This window comes from Scyliorhinus torazame, chromosome 7 (assembly GCF_047496885.1).
Source record: "Scyliorhinus torazame isolate Kashiwa2021f chromosome 7, sScyTor2.1, whole genome shotgun sequence".
Classification (NCBI taxonomy): Eukaryota; Metazoa; Chordata; class Chondrichthyes; order Carcharhiniformes; family Scyliorhinidae; genus Scyliorhinus; species Scyliorhinus torazame.
Window position 1 is genome coordinate 218,739,278 of NC_092713.1, and position 25,753 is coordinate 218,765,030.

Sequence of the window (25,753 nt, forward strand, 5' to 3'; positions counted from 1 at the left end):
CAGAGACTAAAAGCAGACTGTTAGATTTGGCAAAAATATTGCAGTTAACATTACCTGACAAAATGCGAAAGATGAGGTAATTATGGCAGTGGCTAAGCATTTAAAGTTGCCTGAGATACAATCTGACTCATTAGAAATGGCAAAGATCCAGTTGCAGATTAAGCAACTTGAATATGAAAAAGAATTAAAGCAGCTTGAATATGCAATGAGAGGAAAAGAAAGAGAGAGGGAGATACAGATCGGGGAAAAAGAAAAGGAGAGAAGAAAGAAACAAAGAAAGAATAGCCCTAGCAGAACAAAAAGAAAGAGATAGAGGGGAAAGGGAAAAAGAGAGAGTTTCAACTTCAGAAAATGGCTATGGAACATAACAGTCAGTTAAAATTGCCAGACGTAAAGGGAAATGTACAGTTGGATGGTAGTGATGAGGATAGTGAGAAAGAGCGTCAAAGGCTTGGTGGGGGTCTATTTACACATGTCCAAGCATTGCCAAGGTTTGACGAGAAGGAAGTGGAAGCCTTTTTCATTTCATTTGAGAAGGTAGCTAAACAAATGAAAAAGGCCACAGGACATGTGGGTATTACTGATTCAAACAAAGCTGATAGGTAGAGCTAGTGAAATGTTTGCATCACTACCGGAGGAGGTATCTGGGACATATGAGGGAGGTGAAAAAATCCACCTTGGGGTTCATATGAACTTGTGCCTAAAGCCTACAGACAAAGGCTAAGAAATTTAAGGAAAGAATTTGGTCAAACATACATGGAGTTGGAAAGGCTCAAACAGAGTAATTTTGATAGGTGGATAAGGGCTTTGAAAATAGACCAAACGTATAAAGCTCTCAGAGAAATTATACTTTTGGAGAAGTTTAAAAATTCAATTCCTGATGTAGTGAGAACTCATGTGGGAAAACTGCGAGGTTAGCAGCAGAAATGGCAGATGATTATGAATTAGTTCATAAATCAAAGCTTGGTTTCCGACATCAGTTTCAGCCTGTGAGGGATAGAAACTGGGGACATGAGAAACACTCAAGTGGTAAAAGTAAAGGTGATCTGATGGGAGATAATAAGGAGAGTGTACCTCAGATTAAAAAAGAAATCCAGGAGGGTGGAAAAGAAATGAAAAGTTTCAAATGTTTTCACTGTAATAAACTAGGCCATGTAAAGTCACAGTGTTGGTGGTTGAAGTAAAGCACTGGGAAGGCTGATGTGGTAAAACAGGATAAGACAGTGGGGTTTGTTAAAGTGGTAAAGGAAAGCCCAAGTGAAGCGAAGGAGGTGCGAATGATTGTACAGCCTGATCAAGAGGTGATTGATAAGAAGGTGCCAGATCAGCGAAGAAGGTGCGAAAGATTGTACAGCCTGATCAAGATACGATTGATAAGAAGGTGCCAGATCTCTTTAAAGAATTTACTTGTGTGGGTAAAGTTTACTCATGTGTATCAGGAGGAGTAGGTAAAGAAGTCACAATTTTAAGAGATACGGGAGCTAGTCAATCTTTAATGGTAAGAGATGAGGAGTTATGTAGTTTGGGAAGAATGTTGCCAGAAAAGGTGGTAATATGTGGAATTCAGGGTGAGAGGAGTAGTGTTCCATTATGTAAGGTAAGGTTGGAAAGTCCAGTGAAGAGTGGTGAGTGGTAGTAGGAGTAATAGAGAAACTATCTTGTCCAGAAATACAGTTTATCTTGGGTAATGATACAGCTGGATCGCAGGTGGGAGTGATGCCTACTGTGGTTGATAAGCCAGTAGAAAATCAGACAACTGAAGTGTTGAAGGACGAATATCCTGGGATTTTTCCGGATTGTGTAGTAATAAGGTCGCAAAGTTACAGGTTAAGACAAAAGGAGAAATCAAAGAGTGAAGATGAAGTGGAAGTGCAATTATCAGAAACGATTTTTGATCAGATGGTTGGAAAAGAATAAGAACAGGTGGAGGATGAGGCGGATATTTTTAGTTCAGGAAAATTGGTGGAGTTAAAGCAGAAAGATATGGAAATAAAACTGATGTATCAGAAAGCATGTACAGAAGAGAAATATGAATGTATACCAATGTTATTACCGTAAAAGTAATGTCTTGATGAGAAAATGGAGACCTTTACATATGCAGGCGAATGAAAAGTGGGTAGAAGTTCATCAAGTAGTATTGCTGGTAGGGTATAGAAAGGAGGTGTTGCGAGTTGCACATGAGGTACCAGTGGGAGGTCATTTGGGAATAAAGAAAACTCAAGCTAAGATCCAAAAACATTTTTATTGGCCTGGACTACATAAAGATGTAGTTAAATGTTGTCAATCATGTCACACATGCCAAGTGATAGGGAAACCTCAAGCAGTGATAAAACCAGCACCCTTAATACCCATTCCAGCATTTGAGGAACCTTTCACAAGGGTCCTAATTGATTGAGTAGGACCGTTTCCTAAAACGAAAAGTGGGAATCAATATCTTTTGACTATAATGGATGTGCTACTAGATTTCCAGAGGCCATTCCAGTACGTAATATTACAGGTAAAAAGATTGTGGAGGAATTACTTAAATTCTTTACGAGATATGGACTACCCACAGAAATACAATCGGATCAAGGATCAAATTTTACCTCGAGGTTATTCAAAGAAGTTATGGATAGTTTAGGAATAAAACCATTTAAATCAACTGCGTACCATCCAGAATCACAGGGAGCGTTTGAAAGATGGCATCAGACATTAAAGACAATGTTGAGGCCTTATTGTCACAATTATTCAGAGGATTTGGATAAAGGAATTCCATTTGTACTATTTGCAACTAGGGATGCACCTAATGAGTCAACCAAATTTTGTCCTTTTGAACTAATTTTTGTTCATGAGGTAAGAGGACCACTTAAATTGATTAAGGAAAAATTGGTGAGTGAGAAATCGGAAATTATATTATTGGATTACATGTCAAATTTTAGGGAACGATTAAATAGAGCAGGTGAATTGGCTAGACAACATTTAAACGTTGCACAAAATGTGATGAAACGGGTAGCGGACAAGAAATCCAAAGTTCGTAGTTTTGCCAGTGGGGATAAAGTTTTAGTGTTGTTGCCAGTGGTAGGTGAACCTTTAAAAGCTAGGATTTGTGGATCTTATCAGATTGAAAGGAAATTAAGTGAGGTGAATTATGTGGTTAAAAACACCAGATAGAAGGAAGACTCACCGAGTGTGTCATGTGAATATGCTTAAAAGGTACTTTGAAAGGGAAGGAGGGAAAAAGGAGGTTTTATGATTCAAACCCAAAGTGATGAACCAAATCCAGATGACTGTGAATTTGACATACCTCAAATTTAATTGGAAAATGAGGAGGTTCTTTAAAATTGGGATAAATTGTTGAGTTACCTTCCAGAGGAAAAATGAACTGACCTGAAAGAGTTCTTGCTATCACATGGGCATATTTGTGGAGATAAATTGGGAAGTACTAAAATGGCTATACTTGATGTGTAGATGTGGAAAATGCTGTTCCGATCAAACAACATCCATACAGACTTAAAATTGGCACAGGTTAACAAAGAGATTGAGAGTATGCTTAAAAATGGCATAATTGAAGTGGGTTGCAGCCAATGGAGTTCACCCATAGTGATGGTACCAAAACCAGACGGTACCCAACGGTTGTATGTGGACTATAGACAGGTTAATGCAATTACAAGAACGGACTCTTATCCTTTCCCACGTTTGGAGAATTGCATTGAGAAAGTGGGACAATCAGTTTTTATTTCCAAACTGGATTTACTTAAAGGTTACTGGCAGGTACCTTTATCCGAAAGGGCGAAGGAGATTTCAGCTTTTGTGACTCCAGATGGTATATACCAATTCAAAGTTATGCTATTTGGCATGAAAAAGGCCCCAGCCACATTTCAACGATTACCACAAAGTTGTTTCAGGATTATCCAATTGTGCGGTACACATCGATGATCTGGTAATTTCAGCCAGACATGGACAGAACATTTAAAACATCTGATGGAGTTATTCGATCGACTTCAGGAGGCAGGTTTGGTGATTAAACCTAACCAAAAGTGAATTTGGAAAGGCCCAAGTCACTTTCCTTGAGGAGTTTCCGATACCCTCAAGACGAAGGGAAATAATGCGATTTCTTGGCATGAGTGGATTTGATCGAACATTTGTGCAAAAGTTTTGTGGCGTGATTGCTCCACTGATGGACTTGCTGAAGAAACGTTGAAAATGTCAATGGACAGCAGACTTTCGACAGGCATTTGACAGCCTGAAAGCTGTGATAACCAATGCTCCTGTGTTGGAGAATTACAAGGGACTCTGTGATCAGATTGAATTAAAGTATCTGACTTCAAAGAGAAATGCCGAGGCGTAGAGAAATGGATGGATCGTGCAGAGACCTTGTTCAAAGAGACTGTCAATCATGAAGGATTTCATTTGGAGGAAGAGAAACAGGAAAAAAATGGACTATATTATTATACCTGTTTGCGTGTGTTTTTTGAAACGATAAAGGTATATTTATTGTGTGCATTTCTTAAAGGATGGTGAAAAATGAAACCATCTTGAAGTTGATGGGTTTTTTTTTCTTGGGGGGAGGTGTCATGAGAATGTCGCTTTAAGAAATGTTTGGCTGCTCATGTTACTGCAGTGATGTCAGACTGTGGGTGGAGCTCAGCTCTGGTTCTGCTTTTTAGTTTCACTTTGAGAAAAGCTTGGATGTGTCTGTCTTTGGTTTCGTTTTTCAGTGTTGCAGCTGAAGTCAGACAAAGCAGCTGTACTGTTGCTCTCTCTGCCATGAAGGACTATCTCTTAATCATTTGGTGAATTCAGAATTATAAATGTTTTCAGTATTGAATGTAAACCCTGATGTGCTTCTGTTTAAAGGTTTGTTAAGTCTTCTGGGTGTTAAAAGGACAGCATACAGATTACTTAGTGTTGTATTCTTTGGGGGGGTGTATTTGATTTACTGGTTGCTAAGATGTTCACTATTTGTTTAGAAAGGTTAACTTGAGTTCATAGAATAAACATTGTTTTGCTTTAAAAAAATACTTTTCCATTTCTGCTGTACCACACCTGTAGAGTGGGCCGTGTGCTCCCCACACTACAATCTATTAAAAGTTGTGGGTCAGGTGAACTCCATGATACACTTTGGGGTTCTCTAAACCCTGGCCCATAACACTGGTTGTAAGTGGCCATCCCAGATGGCTCCACCGCTTCATGTTCTCTCCAAGCTCAACCTGTCCAAGAGATCCACCTCCTATTTCCTTGATCCTATTTGCACTACATTGCTAACCACGTAATTCCCATCTAACTCCTATATTGGCTGATATTGTTGACGATTCCTTCTTGGGTACTGTCTCAATCTGTTTACAATCTGCCATCAGTCCATTCACAAAACTTAACTCTTGATCCCTCCCCCATCCTTGAAAACTACGATCCCATCTACCACCTCCCCCTCATCTTCAAAGTTCTTGAATGCGTTATCACCTTCCAAATCCATGCCCACCTTTCCCTGATTTTCATGTTTGAACTACTCCAATTGGATTGCTGCTTGCATCATAGTACTGAAACTGCTCTTATCTAAGTCACCAATTGCATCCTATCCGACTGTGACAGTCTCCTCACTTCTTGACCTGTCTGCAGTCTTTGATATGACTGACTACACTATCCCCTTCTAGTGACTCCTCACCATGGGTTGAATCTCGGTTTGGATTTTACCAGGGAAAAACAGCTGGATTTTCTCTACCTTGCAGCCAGAAGAAGAAACCTGCAGTGGTTCTCGCAGCACAGTGTAACAGAAACAGTCAGCACAGTTAGCTTGGAAAGCAGTTGAGTATCTGCCGACAACCCAAACAAGGAGCTGTGACATTCACACATATGTGGTCTGTAAAGAAAGATGAATGGATACTGTACCTGCCACTAACCATGAGCGCACAGCCCTGCTTGAAAGCAAGTTACAAAAATGTTTGTTATAGACTTGCATAAGAGTAACGAGCTGCCATGTGTAAATCATTGATCCGTGCTCATGGTTCACTATGCCCAAGGCAAATACCTCAATACGCTGTATAGTATCTAGTTCTGCATAGCATAAATTGGCCAGATGGCTGAGTGAGTATTCCACATAGCGGTGAAAGTTTCCTTTACTTTGGCCAAGACTCTGCGTGACTTTCATACCGACTGCAATGTCGTGTTTATGTGCTCCTTCGGCTTAGCGAGCCTATTTGCTAATGTGTAAAGGAAGCCATAGGCAATCTAGATGCACTGCATATTCTGAATCTGGATTCATGGAACTTGTGAACTTGGTAACTTGTGCATTTGAATTCAGTTTTAATAATACTTGTGTCCAAATGGATGATGTTGGCATGGATTCACCTCGCGGGCCAGCTCTTTCTCACGTTTTTTATCGTTTTCCATGAGAAATGCATTTCAGTGGAAGGATCCTAACTTTCTACCCCTTGCATATTTCTTATACATAGATGACAGGGTTTCTATCTTTGAATCTGCAGCTGCATTAAGGATTTCCTTACACACCTTACTGCACTTCATCCCGCACTCGCATTCATTTTTGAAATGGAGCAGTCTAGCCAGCTCCATTTCCTCGATGTGCTAGTTGAAAAATTCACTCATTGGTTCTCTACTACTGCCGACCACAACCGTACCTTCAATGGTCAAAATAGGTGTTGCAATTCCGACAACTTCACTCATTACAAGATTGGCACTATCAGCAATCTCATAAATAGGGCCTGAACCATTTGCTCACTGCAGAAGCTTGACATCAATATAGGGCCTACCAAAACTATCCCGCAGGACAATGGCCATCTTGATTAGATCATTGCTCACTGTGTATCACGCGTACTCTCTTAAATGAGCCTAAGGCCTCTACTTTCAGATCTGTAAAGTGCCCAGTCTACTTCAAATTACACTGGAAGGATAAATTGCCTCAAAAATTTGAGCAGCAGGTGAAGCTAGCTGTTTCACACCAATATTATGCATGGCAGCACAAGTGTTTTCCACTTGCAGGATGTTGACATCAAACCAAAAAGGCATTCTGCCGACTTGAGTACTGTGGTTTCTGAATTTCAGTGCCAGTGTGATGCCAGGTATGTAGGCCATATGTCCCACGACTGGTGAATCTTATCAAACCTTTATGCCCCTTTAGCTGTTCCTATTTGGCAGCGTATCGACTCTACTCAATGTACCTATGCTTGCAAAACTAATGGCTCAGATATTCTGGTTTCCAGGTAGTTCAAGATGCACAACGGAACTCCTCAACTCCCAACAGTACGGTGGCACAGTGGTTAGCACTGCTGCCTCACGGCGCCGAGGTCCCAAGTTCGAACCCGGCTCTGGGTCACTGTCCATGTGGAGTTTGCACATTCTCCCCGTGTTTGCGTGGGTGTGCCCCCACAACCCAAAGATGTTCAGGGTAGGTGGATTGGCCACTAAATTGCCCCTTAATTGGAAAAAATGAATAGGGTACTCAAAATAAAAAACTTTTTAAAACTCCCAACGCAATGAATCCATGGAAATTACTGAGGAAGTTTGAATTTGTGATGGGCAATTCCCCTCTCTGGGACCTCAAAAAAAAAAAAAAATTCCAACACGGAACGTGATCAGAAGATTTTGGCCAAGCGTTAGATGTGATTTCACAAATGGGCAGCATTTCCTAAACAATCCCAAGTGTACCAAGTGTTACATCAATAACCGGTTTAAGATTATTAGTCAGCCCTGCAATGTAGCTCACTTACACTTGCTAGAAGCTAGATGTATTCATAGGCAGCGGCCTGTCCTCTGCAGGCAAAAGGGACATGTCCAAACATTACACCTTTTTTGAATAAAGAAACATAGGGGGCTCCCTCATGCATTCACCACGGCAAAGTCTCAACTAATCAGAGCTGACCCTTTCTTCACATACATAAATTGTTGTTCCCTTTGAAATTTGGCATTTTTATGCCTGTCTGATGAGTGCAAGACCAAAAGCTACAACATGTCTCTTTTTCAGCAATACTCAAGTGCTTGCTTTGTTTAATTCTTTGATACATGTTACAGTTAGTCTTTAATAATGTGAAGTCCTGTGGTGTAATTCTATCAGTTAATTGCTCGTATTCTGATTTTTCTAAATATTAATGTTCCCTCACAGGACTGCAATACGGTAGACTTAGATAAATATTTTGAAAAGAAAAAACTTACATTTATATAGCACCTTTCACAACTGCTGGACATCTGAAATATTTGGCAGTCAATGAAGAAATTTTGAAGTACAGTTACTTTTGTACTGTAGGAAAATATTGCCAGGCAATAGGCCCAGATATCCTGGTGCACTGTGTATTTTGCCAGTTCAGATTGGCATAAGTTAGAGATGTTCTACTCAAGTCACTTGGGAAGAGCTGTGATGTAGTATGTCTTTACTGAATTCTCAAAGATACTTCAAAATTGCCATGAGACATGCTTGAACCAGGAAACGTTGCTATTTAGTGCATCGAGAATTTGGACACCCCGACTGATCAGAAGCTCCCATGGAAACTCATGAAACTAGGGCATTTGTATGTTACATCACCAGAGGAAGTCATAGATGAGATCTCAAATGATGTGCATTTATGAAACAGACCACAAAAACTCTCTCGACAGAGGAAAAGGATTGTAGGGGCTGGGTTTCGTTTAAAGAGGTTTAAAAAGGAAGTTGCTCCTCCAATCACTCAGCACCTTTTCTTTCAAACTTGACACCTGGGAATGCTCAGGTTTCTTTGTCTTGGAAGATATTGGGAATTTGTCATGTAAAATATGATTGCACATACCAGCTGCTTTTCAGTCCTACAGACAGCATGTGACGAAAATGTCATTTTTGATTAGGATTTTATTTGCAGCTAGAAACAGCACAAGGGATTTTTAAAAAATCACTGTCTCTTGGGTTCAAAACCAGACGTTTGATTTTCTACGAGATGGGGGCAATTGATATTGTTGTCATGCAAATGGTGTCACTTGAGATGTATTGTTCTTGAGCAGTGGGTGGCACCTTGTTGCCTTGTTATTCTGTTCAATTTGCTCAGCTGGATACTTTGGTTGTAAGGATTCTGGCTGAAAAAAAGGTTTCTGTTCTTTACAATTGGCATTTGTAGCTAGCAATCATTCCCAATAACTAATAAAATGTGTGTGGCTATTCTCGTCCAGTTGTGAGGAATTACAGTTATGTTTGTATTGTTCACCCAATGACCGTTTCAGCTGTGCTAAGTTTATGTGTTTAAGGTTATGCAGATTGGCAGACTAATTAGATCAGTTTGAGACATCAGTGTTTTAAGAAAAAGATGCTTCTCGAAGTATTTAGAGAGTGAGTGGTGTCTGTTATTTAATAGAAGGCATGATTCGCTGTTTATTTCCCTGCTTTTTAGGTAGTTACCAACAATGGTAATGCATAGAAATACAATATGGATGCAGACCATTTAGCCCAATCAATCGTATCGTAAATCGTTCTACTAATATTCACTCACCCTGGAAGTGAATTCTACAACCTAATGAATTTTTATTATACCCTTTCTAAAACTTCAATACTGTACGCAGGGTTCAGTTCCTGGTGGTTTCGGTTCACTGTGTATATCAATTATTTGGCCAGAAGTGAGTTCATTAAAATTTGTCTTTCACATCAAAGAGGGCAGTTATTTCTTTTGAGGACCAAATGAAGCTTCAGAAATACGTTTATTAAGGTTCTTTTTAGGCTTGCTATTACCTTGTGTTTTTTATGTTATATCCCTCAAGATCAAATTTAGAATTCTATTGACTTTATTTACAGCCTGATCAATCTGAGGTGCTGTTTTTAATTTCATGATAACCTGTACATCAGGGTCCCTCTGATTCTACTTCCACTTAGCATGACATATAATTACTACTGTTATTTGTTTAAACAAAATGTGTCACCTCGTACTTAATGATGTTGGACACTATTAGTCAACTTTTAGCCCATTCTGTCATCCTATCAGTACTGATATCTTCTTTGCAACTTCTTCGATTTAGGAGTGGCATGTGGCATGGTGGTGCAGTGGTTAGTACTGCTGCCTCATGGCGCTGAGGACCCGGGTTCGATCCCGGCCCCGGGTCACTGTCCGTGTGGAGTTTGCACATTCTCCCTATGTTTGTGTGGGTCTCAACCCCCACAACCCAAAAGATGTGTAGGCTAGGTGGATTGGTCACGCTAAATTGTCCCTTAATTGGAAAAAAATTTTTTTAAAATTTAAAACTTCTTTGATTTTCTAAATAACTAGCTATGCCTTCTACCTTTGTATTATGCGCAAATTTCAAAATCACTCCCTCTTCACTTGTATCCAAATCATTGATATATGTTGTGAACAGAGTACGGTGAAAAAAGTGACATGCAGCCAAAGCTTTTTGTCTCATACCCATCGAGAAATTCACATGAATATCAAATCTCAATGGAAGCAACAATTTAGATTGGATGAGAAGAGGGCGCTGATTGATTAGCAAGTGAACTCTGATTGGTAGAGCTATTACCATGAATGCAGCGGGGAACAGTTAACTACCAAGCTTTTGTTTAAGGTCAACTCTGGGCAAGGCATTGCCATGGTGAATGAACCATCTAACATTGGACACTATGTTCTGGGTTTTGCAAGCATGAGCTGGTTGAGTATCTTCAGAACTTTGTCTGTGTGACATGCTGTTTTATTTGGCCCACCAGTCACAGACATACAGCCTACATACCTGGCATCACATGGCACATATCCCTGACTATGTACTCTTTGAAAGTGAGGAGTTTCTTCTCGTGCAGGGCTTCAATTTTGGGTGCCTTTGTTCCATGTCAAACTGGAAGAGGTATTTGCTGAGTTCAAACTCCTCTATTCCTAGCTATCCCGCCATAAACCAGTATCCAATAAAGATGCTGAGTCCTTGAAAGCGTGCCTAACTAATCTAGCGCATGCATATTTTGAGATACCCAATGACTTGACTGATTTTTCACAAGTAGCGCAAATATCTGGTAGCGCTGGCAAAACTTAAGTCAACACAGATATACGTATCGTTGAGCCCAACAGAAGGGACTGGTGTAGTCATCCTTAACAAGCGTGACGATAACGAAAATGTACACCGTTCTTAATGATGAGTCCAAATTCAGTTATTGTAACTGCAGTTAAGTATGACTACATAGTCCTACTTGAAAGCAAATTGGACTTGTGTAAAGTGCTGAGCTGCCTGATGGTTTTTATAGTAAAATTTGTTCTCATTGTTCACTGCATCTACATATGTATGGGCTGCACAAGACACAAAAATGTTGTCCCTTTATGCCTTATCTGTTACTGGTACTGCACAACATGAATTGGCTAAATGGTTGAGTAGTTGCTGCAGCCAGTTCTGAGCAGATTTTCCACACACGGTGTAGGATTCCTTGACTTTTGGGGAAACCACACAGGACTTGCATATCAATAGCAATGGCATGTCCTTTTGCCATTTCAACATTGTTAGCCTATTGACTAATTTACTGCCCAAGCCATAGATATTTGCATCATGTCACTATATCATGGCAATCTAGACATTATTTGAATCCGTTTTTGTTGAACTTATGGACTCAGCAACTTGAGTTTAGTTCTAACAACACCATGTATGCCAAAATAGTTGGGGTTGCCATGGATCACCCTCCAAGCCCAGCCCTCTGCAACATCAAGTTCATTTCCACGAGAAACACGTCTTAAAGGGCAGCACGGTGGCGCAGTGGTTAGCACTGCTGTCTCAAGGCGCCGAGGACCCGGGTTCGATCTCAGCCCAAGTCACTGAGCATGTGGAGTTTGCACATTCTCCCATGCCTGCATGGATCCCACCCCCACACCCAAAGATGTGCAGGATAGATGGATTGGCTACGTTAAATTGACCCTTAATTGAAAAACGTAAAAATAAACACGTCTTTAATGGAAGGTCCTAACTTCCTAACCCTTGCATGTTTCTGATACGTAGATGATAGGGTTTGCTATAATTGAATCTGCAGCAGCTTGCAAGAGTTTTCTTACACACCTTAATGGACTCCATCCTGCGACCAAATTCACCTTTGAAATGATGCAGTCAAATAAGTTCCCTTTCCTCGACTTGCTAGTTCGCTACTACTATCTATTGCAAGCTCATCTTCACTGGTCAGAATATGGATTAGGATTCCTACAGTTCCAAGTGCTCGACGAGTGCCATTATCAACAACCTAGTATATGAATCATAAAATCCCTACAGTGCAGAAGTAGGCCATTTGGCCCTACAAGCATGCACCAGCCCTTTGAAAGAGCACTCCACCCAAGCCCGCTCTCCAGGCCTAGCCCAATAACCCTTTAACCTAACCTACACATCTTTGGACACTATGGGGCAATTTAGCATGGCCAATCCACCTAACCTCATAGAATTTACAGCGCAGAGGGAGGCTATTCGGCCCATTGAGTCGGCACCGGCCCTTGGAAACAGCACCCTGCATAAGCCCGTGCCTCCACCCCATGCCAGTAACCCCAGCTAATTTTGTACACGAAGGGCAATTTATCATGGCCAATACACCTAACCTGCACATCTTTGGACTGTGGGAAGAAATCGGAGCACCTGGAGGAAACCCACGCAGACACGGGGAGAAAGTGCAAACTCCACACAGACTGTTACCCAAGGCTGGATTTGAACCTGGCACTGAGGCAGCAGTGCTAGCCACTGTGCTGCCATGTCGCCCCCGAATTAGACTGGAGCCATTTGTTCACTGTTATCATTTGGAACCAAAATAGGGTGTGTCACAGTTACCCTACGGTATAATGGCTTTTTCAGATCATTGCCTGGTGTATATTGTGCAAACTCACAAATGTACTTAAGGCTGCCACCTTTGGTCCCAATCTATCTCAGATCCTCCTGAAAGGGTAAGCTGTCTCAAAGATTTGAACAACTGGTGAAGAGCAGCACGGTAGCACAAGTGGCTAGCACTAGCTTCACAGCGCCAGGGTCCCAGATTCGATTCCCCGCTGGGTCACTGTCTGTGCGGAGTCTGCATGTTTTCCCGTGTCTGCGTGGGTTTTCTCCGGGCGCTCCGGTTTCCTCCCATGGTCCAAAGACGTGAAGGTTAGGTGGATTGGCCATGCCAAATTGCCCTTGGGTGTCCAAAAAGTAGGAGGGGTTATTGGGTTACGGGGATAGGGTGGAAGTGAGGGCTTAAGTGGGCCGGTGCAGACTCGATGGGCTGAATGGCCTCTTTCTGTACTGCATGTTCTATGGTGAAGCTAGCTGTTTAATGCTGCTACAATGTAGGAGCAACACAAATGGTTTTCACCTCTAACAGGATACTGCCGACAAGCCAAAAGGACATACTGCTGACCATAGAAAAGAGTAATGTGGTATATGAATTCTAATGCCTGTATGATGGAAGATATGTAGGCCTTGGGTCCCAAAGACTGGTGGACCATATCAAAAAGCATATCCATTTGGTTGTTCACAACAGGAAAAACTCTGACCATACTGTAAGGTTTCTTTTTGTTTATTCCCTTAATTCTCCTTTCTTTTATTTATGCGGTTACATGTTTTTTCCATGGATGATTTATTTCTTTAAGGCAGCCTGTATCTTTGATTCAAGCAGAATAAAGCAGTGGCCTGTGCCTTTAATTCAAACAGAAGATTCCAGAAGCTGTACTGTTTTAGGCTGGTGATTGCAGATTGGCCGGCATCCGTGATGACTTGATTTGATTGATTTGGCTGGTGGCCAATTAATTGTCCCAAAAGTTTGTGCTTTGCCCAGTAACAGGTGGTGATTGGATCTGGTCCCACTGGAATGTTTTCAGTGTCACAAGGTTCCAGTTTGGTTTCACTTTAGTTTCTGGCAGCCTGGACAGAGGGTTCTAACTAATTCTCTCCAGAAAGATTCAGCTAAACACTCTTCAGAAGGCTCCTGCGAGGGCTGACTCTCTCCAGCATATCTGGGTGACATTCTCTGAGACTGCAAATGCCTGGAGTCAAACCAGTAGGGCAGCATGGTACCACAAGTGGCTTCACAGCACCAGGGTCCCAGGTTCGATTCACTGCTGGGTCACTGTCTGTGCGGAGTCTGAACGTTCTCTCTGTGCCTGCGTGGGTTTTCTCTGGGTGTTCCGGTTTCCTCCCGCAGTCCAATGACGTGCAGGTTAGGTGGATTGGCCATGCTAAATTGCCCTTAGTGTCCAAAAAAAGGTTAGATGGGGTTATTGGGTGACAGGGATAGGGTGGAAGTGAGTGCTTAAGTGGATCGGTGCAGACTCGACGGGCCGAATGGCATCCTGCACTGTATGTTCTATGGAAGCGAGGGTTGATCTGAAATAGTGTCTCTCCAGAAAGATATATGCTTGAAGGTGAACCTCAAGCTGAAGGCCCAGTTTGATAAGACCTAAAGTACCTCTCCAGAATGCCTGCTGCCTGTGAGTACTGAATTTTACCTGTAGGGACCCTGCAAGATCATAAACCAGAGATGTTAATCAGCCTGCATGCTATGAGGAAAATATGCTACAGAACCACCAGTTGAAGCAAAGACTCCAGGCTGGATTCTCCCAAAATGGGGCTTTGTCTCTACCCCGGCGTGAAAACGCAGGTATTGCACTCACGAGTTTCCAGAAACAAATACTAGGCAATTCGCTTACCTTCAAGGGGCTAGCAGGGACCTGGAGTGCTTCACGCAGCTTCGGCTGTGGAAACGGACCCCGCATTTCGGTTCCGGGACCGCGCATGTGCATGGCGCGCCCTCCAGCGGCTACGCCGACAGTCATGGCAGACTCGGACCACAAACCCACACAACCCCCCCCCCCCCCCCCACCTGTTTGTCTGTCTTGTGTATGGGTAGAGAGTGGGCAGTTAAAGAGGATAGTAGGTATTGGCTTGTTATCCAGTTGTATTTACTGCATATTTCATGATAGTTCATGGTATAGATGAACAGTAATTGTGTTTCAGCTTACAAACTCGGCGACTGTAATTATTGGGTAGCCAAAGGCATCAGGAATTTTAATAAGAATTATTGGTTAATTCATTCGCGTTGTGACACCGGGTACATGGGGCTGGAATTGACCACGCACCTGCCCAGGGTGGCGTAACGGAACTCAACCAGCCTGTACTTGCATAACTCAGGACATAATGTACAAGGTTACATTAGATTCCACAATGGAATAATACCTACTAAACAATCCTGATTGTGCGAACAACCAACTTAAAATTACCCATCAGGCTTGTAGTGTGACTCACTTGTGTGTGCTTGAAGCAACATTTTTTGTTCATATACGTTCTTTGCAAAGAACAAGGATATATTCAGAATATATCCTTGCATTGCAACTTTTTCAACAAAACAAAAGCTTGAGTAACAGGCATTCCCTGATTCATTCCCCATGGCAATAAGACCATGAGACATAGGAGCAGAATTAGGCCACTTGGCCCATCGAGTCTGCTCCGCCATTCAATTATGGCTGATATTTTATCATCCCCATTCTCCTGCCTTCTCCCCATAACCCCTGATCCCCTTATTAATCAAGAACCTGTCTATCTCTGTCGTAAAGACACTCAGTGAATTGGCCTCCACTGCCTTCTGCGGTAAAGAGTTCCACAGATTCACCACCCTCTGGCTGAACAAATTCCTCCTCATCTCTGTTTTAGTCTTAGATGGTGTCCTCTGGTTCTAGTTTTTCCTACAAGTGGAAATATCCTCTCCTCGTCCACTCTATCCAGGCCTCGCAGTATCTTGTAAGTTTCAATAAGATCCCCTCTCATCCTTCTAAACTCCCAACGAGTAGAGACCCAGAGTCCTCAAATGTTCCAATGACTTGACCAATAAGTTGATTTGCCTGGTATGAATTTGAGCAAAAGCTTGGCAGTTAACTATTGTCTGGTGCATTCTCTATGACAATGGCCCTACCAATCAGAGTCCACTTGCCAACCAATCAACAACCTCTTCTCGTGCATTAAAATTGTTGGTCCCTTTGAGATTTGGTGTTCTTGCAAATCTGTCCCGATGAGTGCAAGAAAAAAAGCTTAACAGCATCTCTCTTTTTCATCAGTACTCTAGTTCTATACTACCAAGCGAATGCTGAACACAGCTTCCACACATACACGGTCTTCCAATCACTCTAGGGAGGAATTGTCTTTATTCCTAAATTGCTTCCACTTGGCCAATTTTCAACTCCGTTTTCTAGCTTGTCCTAATTCCAGACCCTTTAATCTTCCCTAATAAAGACCCCTTTCAAAGATTTTCCTGAAGTCCACTTGCACTGAATTTCCATCTCTTCTACAACTTATACCTCATAATCATAATGAGGTTTGTCAAGCAGAGTGGTGCCTTTTGAAGTACATGCTGGCTACTTCTAACTCTTCTCTGTTGTCAGTATGATGTATATACGGTTTTTGTGTATGTATATTTTTATAAATTTAGAGTACAATTCTCTCTCCAATTAAGGGGCAATTTAGCATGGTTTAGCATAGTGGGCTAAACAGCTGGCTTGCAATGCAGGTACCGGCCTCCCCGAACAGGCGCCGGAATGTGACGACTAGGGGCATTTCACAGTAACTTCATTGAAGCCTATTTGTGACAATAAGCGATTATTATTATTATTACCCTGAACATCTTTGGGTTATGGGGATGAGACCCATGCAAACAAGGGGAGAATGTGCAAACTCCATACGGATAGTGACCCGGTGCCTCAGCGCCGTTAGGCAGCAATGCTAACCACTGCACTACCGTGCCACTGTAAAATATGTAAATGAATAATTAATATTTATATGTATTTATATTTTTATACATTTATGTTTATCATAGAATTTACAATGCAGAAGGAAGCCATTCGGCCCATCGAGTCTGCACCGACCCTTGGAAAGAGCACCCGACTTAAGCCCACATCTCCACCCTATCCCCGTAACCCAGTAACTCCACTTAACCTTTTATCATAGATCATAGAATTTACAGTGCAGACAGAAGGAGGCCATTCGGCCCATTGAGTCTGGGAAAGAGCACCCCACCCAAGGTCAACACCTCCACCCTATCCCCATAACCCAGTAACCCCACCCAACACTAAGGGCAATTTATCATGGCCAATCCACCTAACCTGCACATCTTTGGACTGTGGGAGGAAACCAGAGCACCCGGCGGAAACCCACGCACACACGGGGAGGATGTGCAGACTCCGCACAGACAGTGACCCAAGCCGGAATCGAACCTGGGACCCTGGAGCTGTGAAGCAATTGTGCTATCCACAATGCTACCGTGCTGCCCAAGGCAGCAAGGGCAGTTTAGCATGGCCAATCCACCTAACCTGCACATCTTTGGACTGTGGAAGGAAACCGGAGCAGACATGGAGAGAAAGTGCAAACTCCACACAGTCTCCCGGCACCCTGGAGCTGAGAGGCATCAGTGCTTGCCACTGTGCCGCTTGTTGCATAAGGAAGAATCAAGTAGTGATGCTTGATTCCTTTCAATAGCTTGTGTAAAGGATCTCTGTTGTGATCAATTGGTCTTGGTCTTGTTTTCCTAGAAATGTGGCAAGTCATAGGGCGAGTAGTGCAAGGTTTACTCACAGGAAAGGATTGATTACTCTGAATTTGTGAAATGTTTGCGTAATGCAGCTCGTTTAAAGAATTTTTGTATTTTTTTTCTATATCTTGTTTAGGAAATGCACCAATGTCAGTGTCTCATGCCATTGTTTCACTAGTATTGGTTAACAATTTCATGGGATAGTTTTTTTCTTGGCCAGTCATCACTAATTTGAACCATGGAAAAATTACTACAGATTTGCATCACTCTTTGTAACTTTTGGGGGGCAAATAGATTTTCTTGGATATTAATTGTAAATGTCAGATTTCGGAAAGAACCTAGTTTCATTGTCAATTGGGGTTATGATGTGTTATCCAGTCTGTCTATAGATGTGAAGAAGAGTGCTTGATGCAGCATTCATACATTTAGATGTATATGGGAGCAGCTAACTAGAAGTAATGTTACGAGAGAAATGTTTCAACTGTTCCCACGAGAACAGCATGCCTATTTTATGATTTACAGTGAATGGTGGTGAGGTGGTGAAAAATATATGGATGATATTCTTCAATTGCAATTCAGTGTTACATCAGATTCTGAAGTTGTAATTTTTCAAGTGATACACAAAGAAATGTTTCAAACATGTAAATAGTGGGAAAATGTTCAAGTAGAGCTTGGCAACACGGCAGTGTGACTGTGTTTATCAAACTTTTTTTCCTGGATCCATTTTTACCAACCGACTGACCAACGCTCGCCGAACTGCGCAACCCATGTTGGCCGACCTTCGCAGCACACCATTTTCACTAACCTTTAATGTGACCGGTGAGCCTGCTTGGCCTTAATGATCTCACTCCAATCAGGCTCGGAAGAGGAGAGGGCAATGCACATATCCGGTGCAGACTTCAACCGGTTAATTTATGCCCTATTCATCTTTGTGAGGATGGAAAACCCAACCTTGCACATGTGGGTCATTGTGAAGGGCAATAGCAACAAAATGCTTGTTTTGCTCTGCACTGGCTACTCCTCAGCAACGCTACTCCAGAATGCTGACAGCCTCATGGACTTGCGGTGTGTTTTCAATGTGCTGTCACAGGGGAGGTGCAGAAGATCAGTCTCTTCATTTGGAGTCAGCTGTAAGTTAATAATTGATTCTGGGTCTCAAAATTAAAAGGATCTTTTACCCAGCAGTTCTCTTTCGAAATCTAAAACTTCTCCTCTGGGAAGTAGCGACAAAAGCTTGTTCATCAGCGCAGCCAGATGTGATTGAATAAGGCTTACCAGCCGATTGAAAATCAAGAGGTTGTCCTCGAACTCAACATACTTAGTTTTCAAATGATTTGATGTTTTAAAGCTTTTAAACTCTAATTTTCCAGTACTTGCCTGCACATAACACACAAGGGCTTTGCATCCTGATTTGCATTGGGACAATTAACTAAAGCCATATCTCAGAAAACCATCTTTATACTGCTTTGTTCCCGATTTCGGCTAACACTAGCACTGCTTTGTCCTGCCGTGGACTCTCCTGCCCAGTGAGATCCTGGCCGGTTCGTGACTCTTACCCTCTCTACCTTGTAACAAAACAATTCATCTTCAGTTCTTCACAGTCCTGCTGCCTTGCTTGCAGCTTGAAAATTGAATCTCCTCCGTGATTTTGGCCGGTCGTTTCTCGATTTTAAAAGCCAGTCACGATGGGTATTCTCAATTTTTAGAAGCCGGTCGCAGCAGTTGGGCACTTCTCCTGCAATCAGGAATGCCGCGACCGATCATTCCATAACCTCCCCCACCACGACCCGTAGTTTGCAAAATAGCATTCAACAAGAATTGCACTTAAACGGTGTATTGATTTCAGCATACTCCCTTGTATGGTTTTTTTTTGGAGCTCCTTAAACCCTCAAGTCTTCCCCGACCTACTGCAGACTTTTAAGAGGCAAGGCCACTGTTATTCAACCTTATTGCTTCACAAGATGGATACAAATAAGACCATTTGGCTCTGATTAGCTCATTCACTTTGGGAGAGCACATAGCCCTCTCTTATTGTTACAGTATCCAAATCGTTTTTGCTCCATCAGAGATATTTTGCTTCCAGCCTGTTGGGAAATCATCCCGCAACAGGCACTATAGAAGTGTGCTGAAACTTCCTGACATTGACCTTATCCTGGTCTTGTTTTTTCACTACAAATCTTATCGTAATGCATTCCTTGAAATAAAACAAGCAAGGTCATTTCTCAATGGCCCTTCTGTTTGAATCCTTCAAAAAAATCACAAGAGTATTGTGAAATTATGTTTGAAGCTATCAGTATTTTATTTGGAGTACACAAATATTTCTAGTTTCTAAATCAGTTGATTTGCAACTAGTTTAAAAATTGATGGTATAATTTATAAATGTGCAGACAATTATTTGACACCACTGCTTACAGTAGCAAATTTACATTTCATTCTATGAAGTAAATTGGTTGTAATGTAACCTGTTTATGAAAATTAAAAATGATTTTTTTAAATTGGAAATTTAAGTTGAAATGACTGCAGATATTTAAAAATTCACCTTCTAAACAAAATTTTAACTTCCGTAAGGTTTTGTGTAAATAGCAATCCATTGACTATGGAACAACTAAGTACAGATAAGGCGCTATAAAAATGTAAGTTATTTGAAATCCTGGTAGTTAATTTAAGAGCAATCTATATCAGAGACTTCGCTAATGCCTTCTCGGTTTCAATATATTATCGGTTCTTAACTTGCCACTCCTGATAACCTAGTGCAATGCATTCCTCTGCTCCCTTAAATTTGTTGGCCACAAACCTGAATGCACATGACACACAATGAACTTGACCAAATCAAGCTCCAATGTGTTTCAGTCTCCTCAGCTAAATCCCCCTGAATGCAGAGTCAACGGACAGCCCTTTTTAGTTATTATGGAAGGACTTCCCCAATTTCTCCTGTCTCCCCAACTTATCTCTTAGCACCCAAGTGCAAGGAGCCACAATTTTGTTTTGTAAGGCTGACACCATTTATGCTGCCTCCGACATTATCTCTCCATCCTCTTCTCCACCACAGCTCCCAATAATCCTCTTATTTAACCTAACCCTGTCACTCTATTTTTCAGCAACCAACTTCTCCCCACCAAACTTATAAAGCCCATCCTTGGAGCACCTTCATCAACTAATATCCCATGTCTAGCTTTATCCTGTGGTCCTTCATAGTGTGTTCATGTAATCTAACTCATCTGTCTCACTAAAAGCAGTTTTCATCTCAACCAGGTCAAATTGTGTTGGTGCAGCATCACTCCTCTCCATGGAACACAATCTCACTTTCATTCTAAAATTAACACAATTTGACCACGTTGAGATGAAAAACTAGATGGGGAATTGTGATGATGAATTTAGCTCTTACTGCAGCAGCATTGAATGCAAGCAAAAATGCTACAAGCACTCTACTTGGGCCACATCTACGGAGTGAGGAATTGGGGTTAACGTTTCAAGTTAATGACCTTTTATCAGAACTGCGAAAAATGTCACAGATGAGCAACTTAGAAGAAGAATCTGAGTCAGTGAAAAGGAGGCAAAACAAAAAAGACTGACAGATGGAGGGCAAAAATGATTGAATGATGCAAGTGATGATGGTGTGACAAAATGTATTTGAGACCGAGAGGACGTATAAATATTGATGGCAGAATAGTGGAGCACCGTGAAAGTATAGAAAATCAAGCTCGGTGGAAAAGGTTAATGGCAGAAAAGGCAGGTGATACCAGTAGTGCAGGTTACTACATCGGCTGTCGACCGATAGGATAACTCCCATCAGAAGTACCAACTCACAACTTCTATTCCTGTAAACATTGGTACTATTTACAATGGTGGAAGGGAATTTTCAGCTGAGGGAAAAGGAGGATGTTTCAGAAGCTCCAGTAGAGAAAGTAGTGGAGTCTGTGCAGGTGCGAAGATAGGAAAGGAATACTTACAGGGAGTTAAATGGGAGGGAAGAGGTGTAATCAAGATAATTGTGGTCTTGTAATAAATACCATTGCAAGTGAATTCCCCGAGTTGGCAATGGGAATATTGCTTGGAATAATGTTTGCAGCATTTTTCAGTTTTATTTCAGATTTTCAGCATCTGCAGTATTTTGCTTTTTTACATCATTGTAAAAACCTTGTTAGCTGTTTAAAATTGAACCATGATGATGGGTTTGGACCAATGTATAGCTTTATTGTTTGTGCTGATTGCTACACTTTATTGTGGTGGCATGGGATGAGTCTCAAATTACTGACCATATACTTGACAGCTTGTTTTGAGGTAACATTGCAATTGTAGTAGTTGGAATACCAATATTCCAAACTTAAAAGTCTCCAAATAGCAAAATCAATTTAATTTTAATTATGAAATGCACTGATCGAGATAAATAATGATACCACTTCAAACAGAAATGGAGTTTAGAACCAGCAGTGAAGCATTTTGTTCAGCTGTTTTACAGCTTTTGTTTAAGTAATTGAAAGAATTGGAAGAAAACCAGCCTTTTACAACTAGTCTGGAACTGGGGCATGAAAAATAGACTTTTTGAAATCAGATTTTTAGTTAAAAATAGAGTTTTGAAATGGAACCAACTGCAGAGAACAGGCTAAGCAGAGATTGTAAAACTGAACTGTGATGCAAAGTCTGTAATGTGTTTTGCTATGACCTCTATCAGACTCCAAATCTTAATTTGAACAAATAAAAATAGTTTAATATATTATCTTGTGACTCCATAACCTGCAGACTAGGTAAGTTTGATCCTTTGTTCTGTTGTATTCCTCCACACGATGATAGTAAATATGTGGCTGTTTGAATGACAATTGGGGAAGGCAAAAACGTTCGCTAACTCTTGCTCTTTTCCTTTATAGCGATTACCACAACAGATTGAAGAAAGAAATGAGAAAATGAAGGAAGAAATGCTAGGTAAATACTTTTACAATGGCATAATACCCCTAAAGTACATCTTCAGTAAGAGCCCGTGTTATGCACGGTACTATTTTTCTTTGTATTATGATCTTGGCAGAAACCAGTAACATTTTATGATATTTTGGTTTGAAAATCTGAAAACCCAGGTATTTACGAAAAGAATGAAGCCACATGGTTCAAGGTTTAAAACAAAATAATTCTTCTACATCAAAGAACATGGATATTACTAACTGCACTCTTATCTTAAATAGTGATTCCATTAAAGATATTAAAATTTGACTGAACACAGTTACTTATTCATTAAACCAAACTTCTTAACTGAAATTTCCTTCTACATCTTTTGACTTGCACCCTAAAATCTCAAATCCGATACTTAGCTGAAATTGGAATGTTAACCACTTAGTCTGAGTACTAGTTCAAATATTTGTATAAGGGATGAGATTTCTTGGGCCTTGCGCTAACTTCCAGTAAGGGTGTCCCTGCAAATCTCCAACTGTCCCACAGTGTATACTTTGGTTCAACACAGGTGTTGCTCACATCTTAAATAAGGACCTCCGGTCAGAACTCTCCTGGTTCTAATGTTCTTTAATTCTGAACTCTTTTTCATTCTGAACCCTTTTATCAAGTATTCCCTCTTTCCTCAACTTGGCTATACCTAAACTTTCAACTCACTGTTATGAGTTCTTCATTTAAACTATTTTCAACACTTAGAACCAATACACAGAATTTCACCTCAATTCTCCTGGAAAGACATGTTCCTTACTCTGTAACCATATTGCTCTAAAGTCAAAAAACCATGTTTGAAAACAGAACCATTCACACAATCTACTCACCTTTACAATTAACCTTTTGTTGACCTGTTTTTAAAATTATTTATCGCCGATGTAACTTGGTCACAAGATCATTCACTGGAAACAAGGTGCTTTTTACACAAACTCTTCTCTCAGAAAAACCCAGTTCTTAAAAGGACCATCACCCCAACATAAAATATAGGGGGTGCGATTCTCCGATGCCGCGCCGTTTGGGAGAATCGCCTGGGGCGCCATTTTTTCACACGACACCAGTCCGACGCCCCAAGCGACGAGATCGGCACTATCTAGTTCTGCGCGGCACAGTCCGGTGAATCGCCCGAGACACCCAAACTGGCGATTCTCCGCCACCCCCACTATTCTCAGGCCCGGATGGGCCGATCGGCCTGCCCAAAATGACGGCTTCCCGCCGGCGCCATCCACACCTGGTCGCTGCCGGAGGGAACAGTGCGGGAACGCTGGGGGGGTGGCCTGTGGAGGGGCGAGGGGGGTTCTTTCACCGGGGTACAATTCAAAAGGGGTCTGGCCCGCGATCGGTGCCCACCGATCGGCGGGCCGTCCTCTCTGAAGGAGGACCTCCTTTTCTCCGCGCCCCACAAGATCCATCCGACATCTTCTTGAGGAGCAGCCTCGGGGAGGACGGGAACCACGCATGCATGGGTTGGCGCCGGCCAACCCGCCCATGCGCGGGTGACGCCAGTTAGGCGGTGGATGATGTGGCACCGCTTTTATGCGGCGCCAATGCCCGGCGTGCGCTGACGACGCTGCTTTAGCGACACGCCCCCCGAGTTTCTCGCGGCCCCGATTCTAGCCCATTTTCGGGCCCTGAATCGGTCGAGATCGGGGCCGTTTCGCGCCGTCGTGAACCTCGACGGCGTTCTCAACGCGTGGACTCTTAGTCGCGGGAGCGGAGAATCGAGCCCAGGGTTTTCTTCACCTAAAAGCACATGGGCCATCACAGTATGTACGTGTTTGAGTGGTGTGAAATGGAATATGTCTTTCATTTTGTTTATTGACCATGTAGACTATGCATAAGGTATGCCTGTAGAGCTCACCTACAATAGTTGTAATCTAGTGCTAAAAACATACTTCGAACCGGAAATTATTTTTTTATCTTGACCTTGTAAAAGAACTTCCTTAGTTTGAGGTTGACAGCATACCCTCCTCTTCTCCATTGATCTGAACAACCTGTTCTTTTTTGGGCTTGTCTACATCTTGTCTAATGCATCTCTTTCCCCTAGCCAGTTAAGTGAGACTGTCCTTGCTTGCTTTTACTTGGTCTTGTATCTCCTGCTGTGGTTTCTCTTACTTAACCTGCACTATTGCTTGTAGAATTGTCCAAGTGTCTACCTTTGACCCCCTTCTAATTTGTATGTATGCTGTTCCTCAGTACCATCACCCGTAGACATGAACACAAGCTCAATATGTATGCTAATGGTATCCAGCTCTACTTTGCCATCTTTCAACTCCTTTACTTCCTCTGGGCTTGCTATCTTTCAACTCCTTCATTCCCCTGGAGTGTCAGGCTTGTTAGCTAAAATTCAATCTTTGATAACTCTCAATTTTCTCTAATTAAACATTGGGAAGACTGAAGCTATTGTGTTGGGGGCCCCAATAGAAACTCAGTTCCCACATCACCAATTCCAATCCCTTCCTTGGTCACTGTCTGGGGGAACGGATTAGCAACTTAAGTGTTCTATTTGACTTTGAGCTATCCCTCTAACCCTTTATACACTATCACTGTAACTTGCCTTTGTCCGTGCCTCAGCCTATCTGCTGTAGAAACCCTCATCCATGATTTTGCTAGCTCAAAATTGGTCTGTTCCAGTGCTTTCCTGGTTGGTCTCCCAACTCAAGCTCAAAAGAAAACTACTGCCCACATTGCACTTTGCACCAGGTTTCTATGTCTAGTGTGTTCCCATTTCTTATATCTTCGCTTTTTATTAACTGACTCCCTGATAAATACATTGACAATGATGATGAGCAAACATAAGAAGAAGACGATCTTAGATTTGATCCTTGGTCAGGGTGGGCTGAGCAGATTGCAGCTCAGGCAGCCTTGGAACACTGCATTCGGTGTCAGTGTCCTGAGTTGGAGAAGCGAGAGTCTTAATGCTAATCAATATCTCATGATCATAAGACCATAAGACATAGGAGCGGAAGTAAGGCTATTCGGCCCATCGAGTCCACTCCGCCATTCAATCATGGCTGATTTCAACTCCATTTACCCGCTCTCTCTCCATAGCCCTTAATTCCTCGAGAAATCAAGAATTTATCAACTTCTGTCTTAAAGACACTCAACGTCCCGGCCTCCACCGTACTCTGTGGCAATGAATTCCACAGACCCACCACTCTCTGGCTGAAGAAATTTCTCCTCATCTCTGTTCTAAAGTGACTCCCTTTTATTCTAAGGCTGTGCCCCCGGATCCTAGTCTCCCCTGCTAATGGAAACAACTTCCCTACATCCACCCTATCTAAGCCATTCATTATCTTGTAAGTTTCTATTAGATCTCCCCTCAACCTCCTAAACTCCAATGAATACAATCCCAGGATCCTCAGACATTCATCGTATGTTAGGCCTACCATTCCTGGG

At 41.9% G+C, this 25,753-nt stretch overlaps 1 protein-coding gene across 5 annotated transcripts in view; it reads left to right on the forward strand.

Annotated features, from left to right (window-relative positions):
- The window catches only part of ttc1 (tetratricopeptide repeat domain 1), a 93,759-nt gene that overhangs the window by 48,206 nt on the left and 19,800 nt on the right, over positions 1 to 25,753 (forward strand). For 4 of the 5 annotated variants that reach the window (XM_072512067.1, XM_072512069.1, XM_072512066.1 and 1 more), the window contains exon 7: positions 22,294 to 22,348. In XM_072512067.1, coding sequence (XP_072368168.1) covers positions 22,294 to 22,348 — 55 coding nt within the window. Of the gene's footprint in view, positions 1 to 3,861; positions 3,931 to 22,293; positions 22,349 to 25,753 lie in introns of those variants that run through there. The other variant, XM_072512070.1, reaches the window with a different exon arrangement.